This window comes from Apus apus, chromosome 22 (genome assembly GCF_020740795.1).
Source record: "Apus apus isolate bApuApu2 chromosome 22, bApuApu2.pri.cur, whole genome shotgun sequence".
In the NCBI taxonomy this organism is placed as follows: domain Eukaryota; kingdom Metazoa; phylum Chordata; class Aves; order Apodiformes; family Apodidae; genus Apus; species Apus apus.
The window spans coordinates 3,254,967-3,273,300 of NC_067303.1; the positions used below are offsets into that span (position 1 = coordinate 3,254,967).

The following is an 18,334-nucleotide window of genomic DNA, read 5'->3' on the forward strand; positions in this document are numbered from 1 at the left end:
TGATCTTGAAGGTCCCTTCCAACCCAAACCATTCCACAAATCTATTACATTTTCTCCCTGTTAATTCCTGAAGTAATTTCCTTTACTGATGACCCTGAGAAGCCCGACAGAAGGACAGGCTAAGAATTCACTTGGGGCTGCTGTGAGTGCTGGGAAATCTGGACCCAGACGAAGTATTTCCACTGTGTTCCCACTCACCAGGCTAATGCAGGTGAGGGCCTGGGTGCAGGCTGAGCCAGTTCTCAGTGTGACAAAGCCACACTCCCACCTCCCCATCACACGTTAAAGCTGCAAAAGGTGAAATCCATTTTCTCCTGTGAACAACATCAGCTTGGAAGGACATGGTCATGGGTGATTTCACACTGCTGGTGAGAGAAGTCACAGCTTCACAGCCCAAGGCAGAGGCCTTGCCTCTCATCCAAAAAAATCCCTTGCTACCCAAGCTCAACAACACTTTTTTTGTTGCTGTTTATGGCACAAGTGAGGTCAGTCAAAAATTAGTCTGGGGAAACTGATGCTCCTCTTCAAGACATGCTCCCCCCTGCCCCATCATGATACCACTCTCCTTTTCCCACTGATAGTCCTTGAAACAAAACCTGGCTTTGCTCAGATTGTCAGTGTTAGGCTTTTGCTACCTCCTTCTCCAGAGGGAAAAGAAGGAGAAACACGTTTATACATTAATTAATTGAAATGATCCAACTATTTTCCACTACAGAAAGTGTACTTCCTTTTCCCAGCTTTGAAACAACATGCAAAAGTCACACATCACTGGCGATTTGGGAATGAAAATGCTTCTAAACCAAAGGTGTTTAGCCCAGTTTTGAAAGCCTTTCCTTGGCAGAAATCCCTTTGGCCAGTTCTGCCACATGGGGACAGAGATTTCAGATCCTCCGGCAGAGGGCAATGGTGTCAAGGCATGACAATATTAAAAGGGCCCTCATCTAATAATAATAATAATAATAATAAAAGGTTTAATAAATCCTGGAGCCACGTGTTAGTAACACGCTGGATTATTAAACACTGAAGGTTCATTTTTTAGATCTAGTTAATTGGCATCATCTCTGACACTGTAGGAAACACTGATTTGATCTGCAAGCTGATGTCTAGTTTTGCCTCCTTGCTTCCTTTTGGGGCTGATCAGCCCCATTCCCCTTACTCCTTGGTTTTCCCATGTTGAACCGAGGTGGTTTAGAACAAGTTAAACTCAGGAATTGCTTGAGTTGAATTTGTTTACGTGCATAAGTCACTGAAGTGAAAATATTGTCGGTAGGTAAGAAAAACACACACACAGAAGCCAAACAAACACACCAACGAGTTACTGGTATTACAAAACAGCCAGGAAAACAAATAAACAAACCTCAGCCAAATCCTCCAACAAAAGCTTTGCAGAGAAAATAAACAGGCTGCTGGGATACAAAGTGTCTTCTCACTAATAGCTATTGCAGCTGGACAAAGTATCCCTGAAACCCAAACACAAAAGTGACTTTCACCTTGGCAGCAGCAACTGGTTCTGCTGAAAACTGCTGCAGGAGCAGCTGGACCCCCAGGACCCAACAAACCCTCCTGAATTTACACCCAAGCTCGCACGCCTGAGCCCACAGAAAATGCACAGAAAAATGACTGTCCTGCCCACTTCTCAGAGGAGGAAACGGAGGCAACTCTGGCTTTGCAAGGCCACCCCACCCTGCTCCTCTCCACAGCCCCTCCCCAGGGCACAGGCAACACCAGCCTCTAAGGTTTTGGTCTTTGGCAGAAAAAAAGCTTGTCAAGCCCAGGCTAAAAATAAAGGTAGTAATAAAAGCCTCATGCTCATTAATTACTCCCTAAGCCATTACTGCCTATAAACCCCATAACTTTAATAGGGGCTATTATAAATATAGTAGCAAAGCTGTGGAGCTAATTACTGTTTAGTTATTAAGCAGAACACAGCCAGAACTGAGTAATGAGCAGGCAGGATTGCCTGTTCTTTGAGGATTTAATCAGGGGTGCTAACTGCAACCTCAGGTTCTCCCAACCCAGGGGAGAGAAGGACAGAGCAGCCCTGCCCTCCCTGAGGCTGCACGACAAGGCAAGGGGCAACGCACCATCCTTGAGCTCCAGCTGAACTGTACAACGTGAGCCATGAGTTTCAAGTCAAGAAAAGTGAGTGAGAATGATTCAGAAATCTTTCAGACCACGGTTACCCATCTGCCAGCTAGAGGAGAACAGGATTGACCCACAGGAATAACAAATGTTGAGCCAACACACACTGGACCTCACGATGGAGGGTGAAGGGCTGAATCATCTCTTCACCCAGCATTGGTTTCCTTAATTAAAAAAATAAAATAAAATAATAGAAAGCAGTAACACAAATAATAGAGCATTCAGAAATACTGGAAAAGCCTGGAAAGGCAACTTGGTTTCAGGAGGCTTTTTCCACTCAATACTTTCATCCAGCTTCACCTGCAAACCCCAGTTCTGTCACTGCACTCGCCTTGGCTACATGCACAGGGGCCACTCTGTGTTTTCCAACCTCTTGGGGAAACTGAGGCACAAAGAGATTGCAGGATTTCCCCAACCGTGCAGCAGTTGAGGCAAAACCTGAACTACTCTCCCCTTCTAGTCCTGAGCCCTGTTGCAACAAATGGGATCAACAACACAGATCATCTTCCAGAAAAGAAGAGTGTTAACCAAGCCTCTCAGAACAGCACTTCAAGCAAGCAGGAGCAAAGTGGATCAAGGGAGCTCAACGCAAGCACAATTAGCTTCTGTAACTTATTGCCACAGGATACTAAGAGAACAAGCATTTAACAGGATTCAAAAAAGGATTAGTTGTGTCTGTGAATAAACTGCATAGCCAGAATTAGAATGAACCACCCACCACCTTGGAAAACATAAACCTTTGAGTTTCAGAGCTCCAGTCAAATTTTAGCAGGCAACAGAAAATTTCTCTTCTTCAAATTAATCATCCCCCCCCTGCTGCTCCACCTCTGCAGATGATAGCAGAGGTGGCCAGAGCTAGAAACAGGACAGGAGATGAGAGGGCACTGCTCTGATGCCTGCAGGATGCACTGGTCTGTCAGTCAGGGCGGGCACTGCCTGGTCCAGCCTCTCCTCAAGCCACAAAACTGGGGGTTGACTCAGGTCAAAAAGCATTTCCAGCAATCAGGACTTCTTGATAAACAGCTGCACTTCACACATGGTTTTTAAAGAGCCTCTCCATCAAGAGGAAAAGCTGTGTGACTTACAGCCCGCTTCCAAAATAGAAGGACAACTGAAAAGTTGTTTGACATTCCCTGAGGCTGCTGTGAGTGCTGGGAAAGGAGTGCTCCAACAATTAGCTCATTTAGGGGCTGCTCCATCAAGTCTCCTTGAGCTGGTGACACAATGATACCTTTTGTCATCTCAGACGACATCAGCAATGGCACAGACAGACAAATCTCCAGACTGTTCCCACCTCTGAGGTCTGCACGGCCCCGAGCGCTCCGTGCACCGCTGGTTTTAAGAAGTGACACTAACAAAAGCAGACCCAATTTCAACAGGATTGGACTAAATTCCACTGCTCCCTAACAGGCTTTGCATACCCTTTGTCCCAGGGGGTTGAAGACATGTGATCCCCCATGGAATGAGGCAGCAGGCTGTGATGACCAAGCCTCACCTTTCCAACCAGCCCGCCAGCAAAGGCCACTCTTCTGGGATCTGCACGGCTGAATCATGGAGCCAAACATCAGGCTGCCATCAGGCTCCCTGGGGACTTGCCTTTCTCCCTCTGCCCAGAGAAACCTGACAAGCTGAACACACCTAACGTAGCTGGGTGGTGGAAGAACAGGCAGGGCTGGCAGAAGACAGACTGGGGTGCTCACTGGTGCTGGAGTAAGGACCACCTCACCACCACGCAGCTGACAGCTTTTGGTGGTGGTGCTTGAAGCCCCAGGCTTGCACAGACTGCCTGAATGAAGGGTGTAAAATTCTATGGGTGCATCTAGAACCCTGGGGCTGGTGGGATGCATCACACCAACACCTGAGAAAGTTCCCACGTGTGACCATCAAACCTGAAAAGCTGTGCCCAGCAAGACATAACCCCTCAATTTATCCCCCAGGTGGCTCTGCTTTGTGTTCCCAGTTCCAGACCTGGAGATGAAGTGAAGGGGACTTCCCACACGCTTGTTGCCCCTTGACTCCCCCCCCAGCCAGCACAGCACACACATCAGCTGGAAGGCAGCTCACCAGCACCATCCCTGAGACCTGGCTTCAGAGCCATCAGCACTTACTTTTAATTACCGAGCTCTTCCCTTTTTCACCCCTGAAAAGAAATGAATTCTGCTCTATTTAAAAGGAGTTATTAATAGCCTGATTCTAAGGCACAAGAAGAGGGGGGGAAAGCAGCCTGGCAGAGCTGGTGAGCAAGCCAGCCCTCTGCCACTTGCAGCAGGACACCACCCTGCACCCTAAGCACCTTAAAAGGGGATTCAGTCTTCAAAAGCATCATTTTCCCTTTAAATATCTCAAAAGTGGGGTGTTTTGAAGGCTGGGGAAAAAAAAAAACAACTATACAGGCAGCCAAATCCTCCATTACTTTTGAAAACACCAGCTGTTGTAAGCACGAGTCCCTGAAGATGTCACTGAAGTAAAAACTGCTCTGCAGGAGCTGTTGTCAACATGCACGTGTCCAGGCTGAGAGGTGCTCTGGGCAGGCAGGGAAAAGGGTTCATTCCCCTCAGGAGCACATGGTGCTGTTCTTGTTTAGGGGGGCAGAGTGGGCTGCAAATTCAAGCCACTTCCAACACGTGCTGCTCACCAGGCAGCTGCAGCAGAAGCCTGGGATGAGTTGCTTTGTGTTTCAGAGGCACTAAGAGGAGCCACGTAGGTAATCTGAGCTGAAGAGCTTCTGGGCTATACATTCACACCTACATTTCTGCCTTATTGCAAACTACCTTCCACTGCAGACAAGCCAGGGTTCCCAGGTTCACTGCTGCACCCTGCTCAAGGAGCCTGTTCAAAGAGTCCTCAGCAGCTGCTGCACAAGCAACAAACCCTCCAGCATCTCAGCAGAAATGTTTCTATCACAGCAGCAGTGCTCAGAGGCACAGGGCCGTGCACTGAGGCTCAGAAGTGTTTCCTGCAGGTTTTCTCTCCATGGCACTTAGAGCTCTCTCAGCTCCCTGGCTGGTCAAGAAATCATGGAATGGTAAAGGTTGGAAGGCACCTTAAAGATCATCAGGTTCCAACCTCCCTATGAGCAGGGACACCTCCCACCAGCCCAGGTTGCTCCAAGCCCCATCCAACCTGCCCTTCAACACTGCCAGGGATGGGGCAGCCACAGCTTCCCTGGGCAACCTGGGCCAACACCTTACTGCCCTCACAGTGAAGAATTTCTTCCGGATGTCTAAACTAAACCTCCCCCCTTTCAGTTTAAAACCCCTTGTCCTGTCACTACCCTTTCCTAGTGAAAAGTTTCTCCCCATCTTTCCATGATACCAACCTACAGAGGAAGTCCCCAGCTCCCGTCCCCATTAGGGGGCTTCTTTAAGGAGATGAAACTCAAACCCAAAGCCCTGCTCAGTGCTGGGTGGTCAAACAGGACACAGAGTCCAGCAGCCTGTGACCTCTGCAAAAGCCACTGAGGGGACGGAGGGATTAGCATTGATCCTTTCCTGCCACAGAGTGGTAAGGGGAGGAGGGGGGATCTGGGATGCTAAAGCAAAGACCCAGCTGTAATTCAGCATCTCACAACACAATCAATTGCTGCTTGCAGTTCTGCCATCCATTAGTACAGCCACAAACCCACACAACCTTCTCCTTGGAAACAGGAAGGTCGTTTTAAAATGATCATCCTTTGATTTCTGGTCCCTGCTGAAACCCAGCAGGTCCTCCTGGCCCTACTGTGCCTGCTGCTTCCCATCCTGCATCCCTGCTTCCCTCACCTCCTCTCTCCACAGGGAACACAGAGACTTGTGCCTGCCTGGGAACCTTTGACATGTCAGAATATCATGGCCTCTCTTCCATTTGAAAGGAAAGTGTTTATTTTCTTCTACTAGCATAAAACCCCATATGCCCATCCAATAAACCCAGATCTATCCCAGCATTGCCCAGGCAGGTGGGACTTGGCTCTTTGTCCCTTAGTGGGAAAGGCAAGGGCTAAATCTACCAGTTTGTCCAGCTTCCAGCCTCAGCCTGGTTCTGACTCTGCCTCCCCTGTGGCTTAGTTATTTTGGCTCACCTGTACCTCAGCTTGAGGTGAGATGAAAATAGCTTCCTCTTTTTGGACAGGAACCACAGAACCCAAGTAGCTCAGGGGCTAAATACAGAAATGGCACCAGCACTGATGCCTGAGGTGCTGGCAAAGTGCAGCTCACACCAACCCAGTGGCCTGGGGTGCCTGCCTGGGGAAGGTCATTTCTCCTAATTTTAGCAACTCCTAAGAGCCAAACCCAGCCCAGATCATCTCCATACGAACGAGAAATGAAGAAGCCAAACAAACGCTGGAGACAGAGGGAAGCCAGCAGTTTCCCAGCCTGACTCAGGAACCAAGTGAACAAGCAGCACACACAGGCAGGACGTGCACCCCTGGGGGCCTCTCCCTGCTGCCCAGCTCCCCAGTACCACTCCTCAGCCCCTGCCACTTCCAACAGCATCTTCATCACTTGCAAAGCTGTGGCCAAGCACCATCCAAACCACTTGGGCCACAGGGATATATTCCCCGTGGTCTGCAGTGTGTCTCAGCACCTTCAGGTGTCTGGAAGCAGGCACAGGTAACCTGGCAGAGAGAGAGATGCAGGCAGGGCTCCTGGACAGACAGACCCCCTTGCATTGCTTCACTTGCCAGGTGAGGAGTGAGACAAACCCTTGGGGAGCTCTGAGAAACTGGAGGGGTTTTTGTAATGGCTGCTCTAAGAATACTGTAATCATGCAGCAATTACGGTGCATCTCAAATCAACCCGGCAAATTACATGGTTATTATCACAACTGTGATGACAACCTTGTGTGTCAGGGACAGAGAGGCAGGACATCCCTTGCTCAAGGAGGGAACAGGGCTGGGACAGTATCAACAGGGCTACAACACAGACCCACCACACTCCCTTCAGGCCTGTCTAAGCCATGCAATGGCAGCCTGGTGACTTCTTTGAGTGACTAGGACCTCATGTGTCCTTTCCTAGGCTGTATCTCAAGGTACAACACTTAATTAGTCAGGTTGATTTTCCCTTTTTTTTTTTTTCTTTTTTTTTAATGACACAAAAATATATTCAGGCACAAGAGCAGCCCTTGGAACTGTCAGTCTTTCAAATGTCATTCCTACAAGATGACTAATATTTAAAAACCAGAGTTACTAAACACTTCCCTTAGGTTGGATGAGCCTGAGCACTAAGGGTGGTTGAGACAGAGAGGAAGAAATCAGTGCTGCTGGATGCAGCAGGGCTCAGTGCTACACATGGCCCCAAAGCCTTTTTGTAGCTCAAGGCACTGGGAGCAGGATGCAGGCTTTGAAAACGGGGGATGTGGCACAACCCTGAGTCCACCTCGACACACTCGCTCCTCTGAAAAAAGACTGTAACTTGATAAAAGAGAGAATTTCCTTTTTCACTTTCTCTGAACGTGTTGGTTTGCCCAGTGCAGAATGAAGACCTTGTCTCATTCTGCCTCCTCCACAGGCTCCCTTTGGAGCAGCTATCTCTGGACTCCTTGCTCCTCCTTTTTCCCACATCTACCTAATGTAACACCCCAAGGTTCACCAGCTGGAAGTGCTACCAGCAGAGCAGGGCATGTGCTGAAACCAACCTGAATGCAAACACACACCTGCTCCACAGCCCCCTTTCCCCCCCAGGCCAGGGTCTCATCCCTGGTTTGCTGCCTAGTTCACAATTTGCTCTGTGACAAGAATGACTTGGGCTGTCGGGTAAGTTATTAACTTCAGCAGCCAGAGTCTCTTCCCATTAGAGCGTTTTGGTAGAGGATGCCTGGGTGAGACAAAAAGAACTGCCAGGCAGAGCACAGAGCACACAAGACAGGGATGAGAAATAACATTGGCAGCATTATTAAAAGATAAATTGGAGGAAGAAAGGAGGTGCATGTGTGGGGTGACAGCTTCAGAGGATTGTAACAAAGCCTTTGTCAGCCCGGGCTTCATAGCCGTCAAGTTTCCCACAGCCAGGGGAAGGGGCAGCAGCAGGGAGACAGTGAGGTCCCCCCGCCCCACAGGTCAAAGTACCCCTTCCACACGTGTCCTCCAGTGTGAAACACCAAAAAAAATTGAGCAGGAACAGGCTTGTGGTCTGTAAGGTCTTCCTGACCCCAGCACCTCTTCACTTAGGGTGACAATGATCCCAGCATCCTCACAGTGCCATGGGAAGTCACCCCTCCACAAAGGGCTCTCCTCTCCCTCTTCCTCTCCTTTGGGCTTTATTTATAAAAAGACACCTTATATTGCAAGTTTTGCTTCTTCCTAATGCTAGCTTGCCAGGCCAGAGGCAGAGGTAATATCTGCACTTCCAGGATCCAGACAGCTCCACTTTGCTGCCAAGGGATTCATCTTGATTTTCTTCACAGCTGTGCCTGCCAGGCCCCCTTCTCAATACTCTTCTGAGCACTGCCTGCTTCCACAGGGAGAACTTCAGAGTAACTAATAACTCAGAATAACTAACTCTAACTTTAAACTCAGCCACCCAGAAAGGGACTGGACTCTCATCACGTGGCTTCACAGCCTCTTGTAACAACCTCCTGCCCTGCCTGAACCTCCCTGCTCAGGCCAAGCTAGCACAATAATGAGAGAATCAGAGAATTACAGAATGATCTGAGTTGGAAAAGACCTTCAAGATCATCTAGATCCAACCCCGTGCATGGGCAGGGACACCTCCCACCAGCCCAGGCTGCTCCAAGCCCCATCCAACCTGCCCTTCAACACTGCCAGGGATGGGGCAGCCACAGCTTCCCTGGGCAACCTGGGCCAGGGTCTCCCCACCCTCACAGCCCAGAATTTCCTCCTCATGTCTCATCTAAACCATCAACATCATTCCCACTGCCCAAAGAGCCCACCACTGCACAGACACTTCATGTGCAGCTTCCCAAGCAGGTCTTGTCCTCAGCCTCACCACTCAGATTCCACCTAAACTTTTCAATGCTCCCAATTTCAGCCCTTGCAATTTTTGCCTGGCAAAAAAAAAAAAAAAAAAGCATGCCAGAAATTATCCTCATCTAACTGACTAACAGAAACAAACACTTCCAAACCCTTGCAGAAGGTGATTCAGGGGCTGCACACTCTGAAGATTGATATGTTAGAGTCATGCCTTGTGGATGTGCCATTATTATAAGGCAGACATTGGAAGGATTATTCTTGAGGAGTGACTTCTGAAGCTCTAATCTCCATAGCCAGCTGCTGGTCATCCAAGTGGATCACAGCCCATCTGAACAAACCTCTGGGTGACCATACAACCCCAGAGCACACAGCCAAACCAGCCTCTCCTGGGGCACTGCATCCCTGCAGCTCTGGGGTGGGAAGGATAGAACATTGCTGTCGTTCACCAGGGCTGTAGGGAGCCTGCAGAGAGAGAGAGTGCCATGAACTGGCTGGCAGCCTTTCAAGGGTGGCAGGCTAGTGCCAGATTACACTTCTCTCTCCCAAATTAGAAGCAAAACGTGCCACTAGAAAGTCAGGTGAAAGCTGTCTCTCAAGGAAACAAGAGGCTGCCTCCCAGAACCACGGCGTGAGGCAGCTCCTCAAAGCTTTCTGCTCATCTGAGCACAGCCAGTGCCTCCTAAAACATCTCACAGCTGTCAGGGGTCCAGCCTTGCTTTGTTCTGTATCAAACCTGCCTCCTTGCCCTGGCAGGCACAGGTCATAGGTTGCTGATCCCCACCACAACCTGTGCTGGGTTTTAATCACAGCACCTTTGGCCTCCCCTGGAGCCAGAGGAAAGGAATCATCACAAATACTCCTCTTCCTCAGCCTGCAGCCTGAGCTGGGCACTGCTCTACACTGGCTGCAGGACACACAATGAGACCTAACAGGCACCCTCTGCCTCAGTCATGCAGGTTCATCACCCAAGCACCATCCCTGCACACTCCTGCCAGGCTTCCAGCACCAAACAAGCTCCCAGTTCAGAACAGAGCTGCACTTCACTCCACATCTCCCTCTCTCCTTCAGAGACCCAGCTCACTCCCAGATCTGCCTCTCAGCAACCATCATGTGCATCCATTATTCAGAAGAAATACCATCTTATTCATGAACTGAAACAGGTTCCAGGTACCTCACCCAGTCTCTAACAAAATTCCTCCTGCAAAGCTGCTCTTTCTGCCTGGACTCAGCTGAGCAGAGTGCTGCTCCTGCTCTGATCCCTCCAGAGGGTTTTACAGCTTTGTTACGGTGAGGGACAGGAGTTAACAACCTTGTCAGGCCTCTCCCTCATCATCTGGTTAATGTACCTCTTTAATGGCTGTGACAAAATATCACTCACCTCCTGTACACTCCACAAACTCCAACCTTTCCCTTGGGCTTGCAGCTACAGTTCCCCATGGGGAAGGAGGGACAGTAGGGCAAGGAGGGCATGGGAAGTGACATGGTGCCCACAGGAGGACAGGGACTTATCTAGCACGTTGTCACAGGGCCCTGCAGAGTTATTCACACACCAAGGAGGCATCGAGTCACAGCAGGGGCTCACGACAATAGCAAAGTTGTTCTGTGTCCCTTCCAAAAAGTCTGAGTCTGAATGTGGCAGAGCTGGACTGCTCAGGACAGAGCAACAGCTGCCCTGGGTTGGATGATGGCTCCTACACCCAGTGAAGCAGTGTGGGGTTTTTTCAGCATTGTCCCTGACCTACACATCAGGGAAAGACTTCTGGAAGTGCAGCTCCTTTGCTGATGACAGGCAGGGCTGGCTGGGCAGGCACAGGGAGGAGGAGGCAGGAGGAAACCTGCACGTTCAGTGCATCTCTTGTTGCACTGTGAGCATCCACAGCTATTAGAAAAATGAGCAGAGCACATCAGTCCTGACTGCAAAAGGGGCCCCAGATCCTGCATTGGAGCACCCCAAAATAGTACAGAGCCCTGGTGTGCTTCTCCTGTGCAGGGATGGGCTGAAGGCCTCGAGACAGCAGCTCCCACAGCACTGATTCCCACCACAGGGCTGCTGCACTGGTACAAGGGAGGCACTGGTGTTTGTGGTTGCATGGGGAGGCCATCAGCTGAAGCTGGAAAAATCTCACTTGCATGCACCAGCTGGAAGCTCTGCAGAGCTTCTCAGCACAGCTCCAGGTTTACTCCCCATGCCACAACCTATGGAATTCAGATGGAAGCACAGAAGGTCACCTAGACTGGTCCCAAGTGGCCAGACCAGTGTCACCCCCCAGTGCTCCCTGGCTTTTGCTCATTCCCTGAGAAGCTGGACTCCCCCAAGGACCTTTCCATGCAACCTCTGGTAAGGACAGTCCTGGCCCACCTGGGTTAAAAGAAATACTGGGTACACGTTTCTTCTTGAGCTCCAGAAGCTGCTAAACAGATGGAAAAACAAAGCACAAACCTGAGGAGCTCAGCCAGAAAGCTTCAGCACCAAGGGGGCATTTATAGACCAGCCCAGGCACCCACTTCCCTGTCACACTGCACTGCTCTGCAAGAGGCCACAGGGGTGCTGCTCCTGCAGCTTGCTCAGCACCCACACACGTGTGCAACCAGGCCCACTCACTCCCAGCAGCACACAAAGGCAGCTCAGCCCTCTCTTTGTGCCACCAGGACAAGAGCACGGGCTATTCCAAAGCACAAAACTGAGATCCCTTTCCCACTGATGAAGAGAGTTGTGCTTTTTATTCACTGGGAGCTGGGGTGGGCCCACACTGGCATTATGTTATGATGATGCTGGAAGTCTTATAAATGCTTTCCGTGCCAGACAAATCCTGGAGCAGGCTTCCAAATCCTCTCAAAATCCCCACTTGCATCTCTACGTTCATCTATTCATGAAATCCAAAACAGAGCCTCAGCATCCATCCTTTTGCTCCTGGTCTCTTTCCAGCTGAATGGAAGGTGAGGCAGAGTCAGGATATTTCTCCTGGACTACCCTTCTTTTGTCTTGCAGGTGCCAAACCTGAGGAAGAAACTGTGCTGGGGCAGTTAAGAATGACTTGGAGCAAGGCAGCTGGGACAAGCCCCCTGCTTTGTTATCCAGCTGACCTACAGGAGCAGACATCCACGTCAGCACTGCACTTAAGCAAAGGGTTCCCCACCTTTCTGGGGGGTAAGCAGGCTCTGTTCTCTGAGCTACAGCTTTCAATTCCTTATCCACTGGGCTTTGACAGGCTTCCCAGGGCTTTGACAGGCCTCCCAGATGGCAGACAATGCAGAAGAGCTGATTTTTCTGACATACTAACCCACCCAGCCTAGGGAACACAAGGCAGGAATGGAAGGAGAGAGTCTGAGCTCGACTTCCCATGTTGCTTTAGCAGGGCATCAGCTGTTATCTCAGAGGGGATAACCAGTCTCCAGCAGGCACTGGAAGGAACCTGGGGATCAGTGGACATCACTTCTGTGGGCTCTGCAGTGCACACACATCCTTACAGCAGCATGGAGCTGAACAGAGACAACTCCCAGTCCTATTGTGAAGATGTAAATCCTCACCCCAGAGGTTTCAGAACTCGGTTTGGTTTAAATGCCTTTCTGAAGACTGTTCCATTCTAACTGGCAGAATTTCTCCTCTGGGCTCCCACATCTTTGCCAGGGGACTCCCTACATGATCCCAGGCCAGTCACCTTTCCCTTGTCAGCATTTGGCTGCCCTTCCATCACAACCAAGCAGGTAGAATTTTGCTCTGTCCATGCCCTGCTCCAGTGCAGAGACTAGATGTTCACAGCACCAAAGACTCTGGAGTATCAAACCACAACTCTGGAACTAACAAGAAAGAGCATTCCAGGGTAGCATCCAGGCTGGAGCTGGGCCAGCAGTGACCAATGCACTAACACACCCTCTGAGAGCTAATACATCACCTGCTCCTAAAGCCCAGCACAAGAAGCCTGGTACAGAAGCTTAGTTCTTGTTCCATCTTGAGGAACACAGCTCAGATCCAAGCAGGAGGGAGATGTGCAGCATTTCCTGGTTCTTCTGCTGTCAGTGCCAGGCCATATTTCCATACACAGGCCAAGATGGAAAGCACAGGTGTGTGCAGTTGTGTTCCAGGCACAGTGCAAGCACCCATAAAGTACCTCTGCTGGGCAGGAGGCATTTTAGTAGCCTGTAAACAATGTCCCTTGGAAAGTGCCACTTGGTACAACCAACCTATCCTCAGACAGAGAGGGTTAAGAAAGGAGGAGGAGTAAACTGGCTAAATTAGCAGGACAAAGCCATCAGCACAGCAAGAGACTGGGTCTCTTAGTGCCTCAGTTCCCTGGAAGTGTGGGGTTCCCATCAAAAAATGTAGGAGGATACACTGAATAGTGACTAATAAGCTGGATTACTGAGAGCACTTGGGGGTGGTCTGCACATCTAAATCAGGATGTGAAGATTAATCATGGGCCACACCCTGTGATCTCCACTCAGCAAAGCCTTTATTAGCTTCTGAAGGCGAATCCAGCCCTGGAGTCAACTCTCCAACCCAAACACAAACAGCTGGATCTCAGAAGAGAAAAAGAGAGAATCCATCCTTACCCTTCAGATCTAGTAATTGGCAAAGATCACCTGTCTTGCCAACCTGAGCAGCAAAACACTGGTAGGTGAGTGATTCAGGATCTCCACAAAGCATAAGAGAGAACATGTTACAGAACAAGGATCCATGATAAAGACACTGTAGGGGGCCCTTCCATGGCTTCCAGAAGATGCTTTGCCATCAGATGGGTTGAAGGGACATGAAATGCACCTCCAGCCATATCTCCAAAGAAGACTTACAGCCCACCTAACTGTTCAAGGCTCCTGCATGCAGTGGGGGGCTGCAGAAAAAGTGAGGAGTGAGAAAACCACAGAGGGCATCACCCAAGGAGAAAGATGTTGACCAAGGCTGCTGTGTCCCCAGAAGTCAAGAGATCTTCCTGGTAAGCCCATATGAAAAACAGCCCCGGAAACCAGGCAGCCCCTGGCACTGCTCATCCCTGCAGGACAAAATGCACAGGGATTCAAGAAAGGACCATGTTCTCTCTTCCTCTGGATTCCATTCTGTCCACTGGGTTTTGTTTGAAGAAGGAAAAACTGCTTTTGCACAACTGGGTTTCTTTGAGCTGGTAGACACAGAACAAGGACGAGAGAGAGAAGAGACATTGCAAAAGGCAAGTCTCCAAGAAACACCAAAAAAATAACTGCAACATCTGCCCTCGTGTCCCTTAAAAGCAGTTATTTTCCCTTCCCAAGGCTTCTGCTGCTGCAACATGTGGGTGCTGAAGAAGATGGAAAGGACAGATGCACTGTTTTCCTTTCAAAAAGCATTATTTTGACACTGAGCAGCCAGCTTTGCAGGAAGGGAGAGCCTGTGCTCACACTTTGCTCCTGGGAGATTTCTCAGGCCAGGTCTCCCAGCTACAGCAGCTGTTTGACAGGAAGAAGCAAGGTCTGCAAGGGTGCTAAAGCCCAAGCAGGCCCTGCACACTGGAGGCACTCACTGGTCTTCTTGCCCCAGCAGGTGCACGGATGCAGAGCAGAGCTAGAAGGACTCAGATCAACACTGCAAGTCAAGGGTAGAAAGAGAACTAACCCTGTAGTTGGCTGAGAGACACTGCCCTGATGGGGACAAGGCCACAGAACAGACCTGCTGGCCCCAGGGGTGCTGCATCAGGCCCACAAAGCACACAAGGTGACAGTCCCTTCCCAGGGCTGGGCACTATCCCCACTTGGCATCCACTCTCCTCTGTGAGCCATCTGAATGGGTCAGGAAACTTTGGGATGCCAACTAACAAGTGGGAAAGCTCTCCCAGCCTTTTTTACAGATGCCCCCCTGCTTTGCATTCCTTGAGAACCAAAATGCCAGGAGAGTTGGGTCTCCTCCTTTGCATCCCCCTTGGGGCAGCCTGGCTCAGGGGGAGCCAGCTCTCATTAAAAGCTCTTCCTGCCCTGCTAACGACTTCAAGTTCCCAGTGCTGTGCTGGAGAAGCTGACAGCACTTCCCTAGAAAGGTCTATGGGGGTGTGTGGGGAGGGACTGAGAGCTCAGCTGCATGAAAAGGAGAGTACTCAGAGCCAACGTCACCAATTTCATTTCTCTTCCTCTGTCTTTCATTCATCCATACATATTCAACCAGGAAAATGAAACTACTGGTCAACTGCCTTCCCATTCTAGTAGCAGCCACTGCCTGGCTGGCTTTGGCCATTTCCAAAACTCTTGGCCCCTATCACTGAATGAACCATCCCAGGGGAAATACACTTCTTCTCCTATTATTCAATTCCTTCACTACATCATCTTCCATATTCCTCAGTGCTTCAAAGCTGACACAGAAAACAGAGTTGGGTGCTACATACAGAAAGAAAATATTTTTCCCCCTTATCCTGAGTCCTTCTGTTTCCCCACAGCCTTTTGATCCCAGCTCTGTCAGGTAACCCAAGCAATCCCAACCACTGCCACCTTCTAGACAAATCTCAGCCAATTCATTTGCACTGAAGATCTGGGTACAAAGAAGGATCAGCTACATGAGCAAAGCAAGTAAAATGAATCTTGGGTGGGTTAGGAGAATTTCCTCCTATGAAGGCTTATTCAGGGAACAAAAACATGGCTTGAAGCTCCACTGCACATTTCCACAGCTCTTCTCCCATGTTTATGTGCTGGCACAAACACACCCAGCCTCACAAGTTGGTGACACCTCACTGGAGGTGTTCAGGGGCACTAACAATTTGGAGAAGTACCTACAGATCTAAGCAACAGACTGCAGAGTATCTCCCAGCCCACAGCTCTGGGCCATAAGCTCCTTAGATGTGCACACCAGCTCTTACATCAACAGACAGCAAGCTGGGAGTCAGGACCTTCTGCACTGTGTGCACGTAAGGGGGGACTTCTGTGACACACCATCATCTAAGTAACCAAAGCAAATGCTTCCCAACCCCATGCCAAGACTCATCAAGAAGCCCCTGAAGGCAAGAGGAGGAGGGGGTGTCTGACAGCACAGAACAGGTGAATATTGCAGCAGCAAGATCCTGCCAAAGACAGTGAGGGGTGCCCAGCCAAGACCTCTGCTTGCTGGGATTAGCTGGATATGGGCTCCACAGCTGTAAACATTGGGTTCTTCTCAGAGCTTCCCCAAACATCTGGCCTAAGCCACCTCCTCATACTATCTGAAGATGTGCTTTCTTTTCTGACCAAGCAAAATCAGGACTTTCAGGGTCAGAAATGCAGGAATTGAATCAGAGAGAGGCCCAGCAGGGAAAAAGGAAGCATCATTTGTGGGCAGCTTCATTGATCACCAGCGACTTTCTCCCCCATAATCAGTATATCTCATCCCCACCCAAACCCTCAACACGACACAGAAATTAGTCCTCAGATGGCAAAGCATTGCTCAGCCACCTCCTCCTCCTCAAAAAAAAATAGCACTTGGAAAGCTTCTCCCTTGGAGCAGCCTCGAAGTTGGCTCTCAGCACTGCTGGCATGAATGAAAGGGATTTCAGTCCCCCCTCCTCCTAAATCCCATCCCTTCCTGCTATGAAGAAAAGGCAGAGGATGACCAAAGGGGAGCAAAAAGCAACTCTCTGTCACCTCTCAGCTCCCTCCCGTGTTTCTGCACGGATTTACTGGCCAGGCTGGGAGGGCAAGGGGCCCTCGTAGTCCCCAGACATCTTCCCTGAGAGCCACAGGCAAGCCCAGGAGGGGAGCCCCAGAGCAGGTGCAGGGCTGGGAGGGCAAGGCTGGGAGCAGGGTGCTCCTGGAGGCACTCCAGACAGAAGCCTGGAGACACTGGCATTTTCCCCCACCACCCCAGGCAAAAGCAGCTTCCTGTCCTCAGGCACCCAGCCTGAGGGAGGGGGGCAAAGAGATCTCCATCCCTGCAGCCCCCAAGAACCCATCCTGCCTTCTTTAAACGCCCTGGGAGGGGTAGAAAAACCGCTTTGAGTCCTTCCTGCTTCCTCGCACTCCCCGCTGCGTGCACACACACACACACACACACACACACCCCGTGCATGAAGCATCTCTGTCCTGCTGGGCTCGGCCGTGCCACGTCTGCCAGAGGCAGGAGTTACCTTGTTCCCGGAGCATGAACCGCCTTCTCTCTCCATCGTGGCTGGGGAGCTGCTCCCATTCATGCTTTAATCCTCGGGAACAGAGGCACGATTCAGAGCGGCTGCTCACCCACCGGAGCCGGCTCCCCCAGCAGCCTCCTCCTCCTCCTCTCCTCCCTTCTTCCTCCGGGTCCGGATTATTGATTATTACGATGATGATGATGATGTCCTTTCTGTATTCTCTCTTAATCCAGGCAGCAACCCAAGCGACTCCCGCCTTGCCCTCCCCGCTTCACTCGCCAAGAAGCAGCCTCGGGCAGCTCCTTCCTCCTCCTCCTTCCTCCTCCACCGGCTCCGGGGATGCCCAGCTCTGCTTGTCTGCAGCGTGAAAGGGAAAGAAAGCGGGTGAGAGAGGGAGGGAGGGAGGGAGCAAGCAGGGGGGAGGAGGAGGAGGAGGCCAAGGGGGTGCGGGAGGAAGGAGCCAGAGCGTGGCTGGCTGCTTTGTACCCAGACCCGCTTCCGACAGCCCCTTCCCTCCTTCCCCAGCAGGGGAGGACCCGCGCTGCTGACGGTCTGTACCAATTTATTCCACTTCGGCGGGGGCACTTCTCCCTGCGACGGGAGGGAAAAGCCAGGGAAGGCTCCGAGATGGCTCCTGAAGGAGTTGGTGCCTGCTCTCCCCGCTGTGGTTGCAGCCACAGGCTGGGGCAGATGCTCTGCCCGCTCAGCAGGCAGACGGGAGATGGGAGGATAGGAAAGGGTGGGGGTGAGGGAAGGGTCTTGCTGATGAGGAGGGCTTGGCACCTCTCTGAGAGAAAGCAGGGAGCAGAGGTGGAAAGCAAGGTCCCCTCCAGCCCCTCAGGAAGGCAGGCTGAGCTCTGCTCCACTTTCTGCACCAGCACTTGAGTGGAAACACCCTCCACACCTGGTGGTGCCTGGATTGGTGGCTTCCCAGGGTGTCCACGTGGACTTTTCAAGCAGTAGGTAACACTTGTTAGACCTCATGCAACTCCCCTTCTGTCTGGCACCATGTCTTTCTGTGGCCCCTGTCAGCCACCCTACCCAAACAGCAAGGTACCCTGATGCCATGGCATGGCTAAGGGCCCTGGCACTGGGCAAAGGACAGCAGGAACATGTATCCCCCATGGGAAGGAGGCTCTGGATGGGATTAGGACTGTCCCTAACCTGGGGACAACTGCACCAAGCCCAGTGGGCACATAGGACACTTCTGTGACCTCTAACAATGCAGCTGAAC

General features: G+C 50.9%; 1 protein-coding gene across 2 annotated transcripts in view; it reads right to left on the bottom strand.

Moving 5' to 3' along the window:
* The window catches only part of B3GAT1 (beta-1,3-glucuronyltransferase 1), a 38,977-nt gene extending 21,373 nt beyond the window's left edge, over positions 1 to 17,604 (bottom strand). Inside the window, exon 1 of one of the 2 annotated variants that reach the window (XM_051638358.1) lies at positions 17,101 to 17,604. In XM_051638358.1, coding sequence (XP_051494318.1) covers positions 17,101 to 17,116 — 16 coding nt within the window. In that variant the 5' untranslated portion in view covers positions 17,117 to 17,604. The remainder of the gene's footprint in view (positions 1 to 17,100) is intronic. The other variant, XM_051638357.1, reaches the window with a different exon arrangement.
* Positions 17,605 to 18,334: the final 730 nt, after the last annotated feature.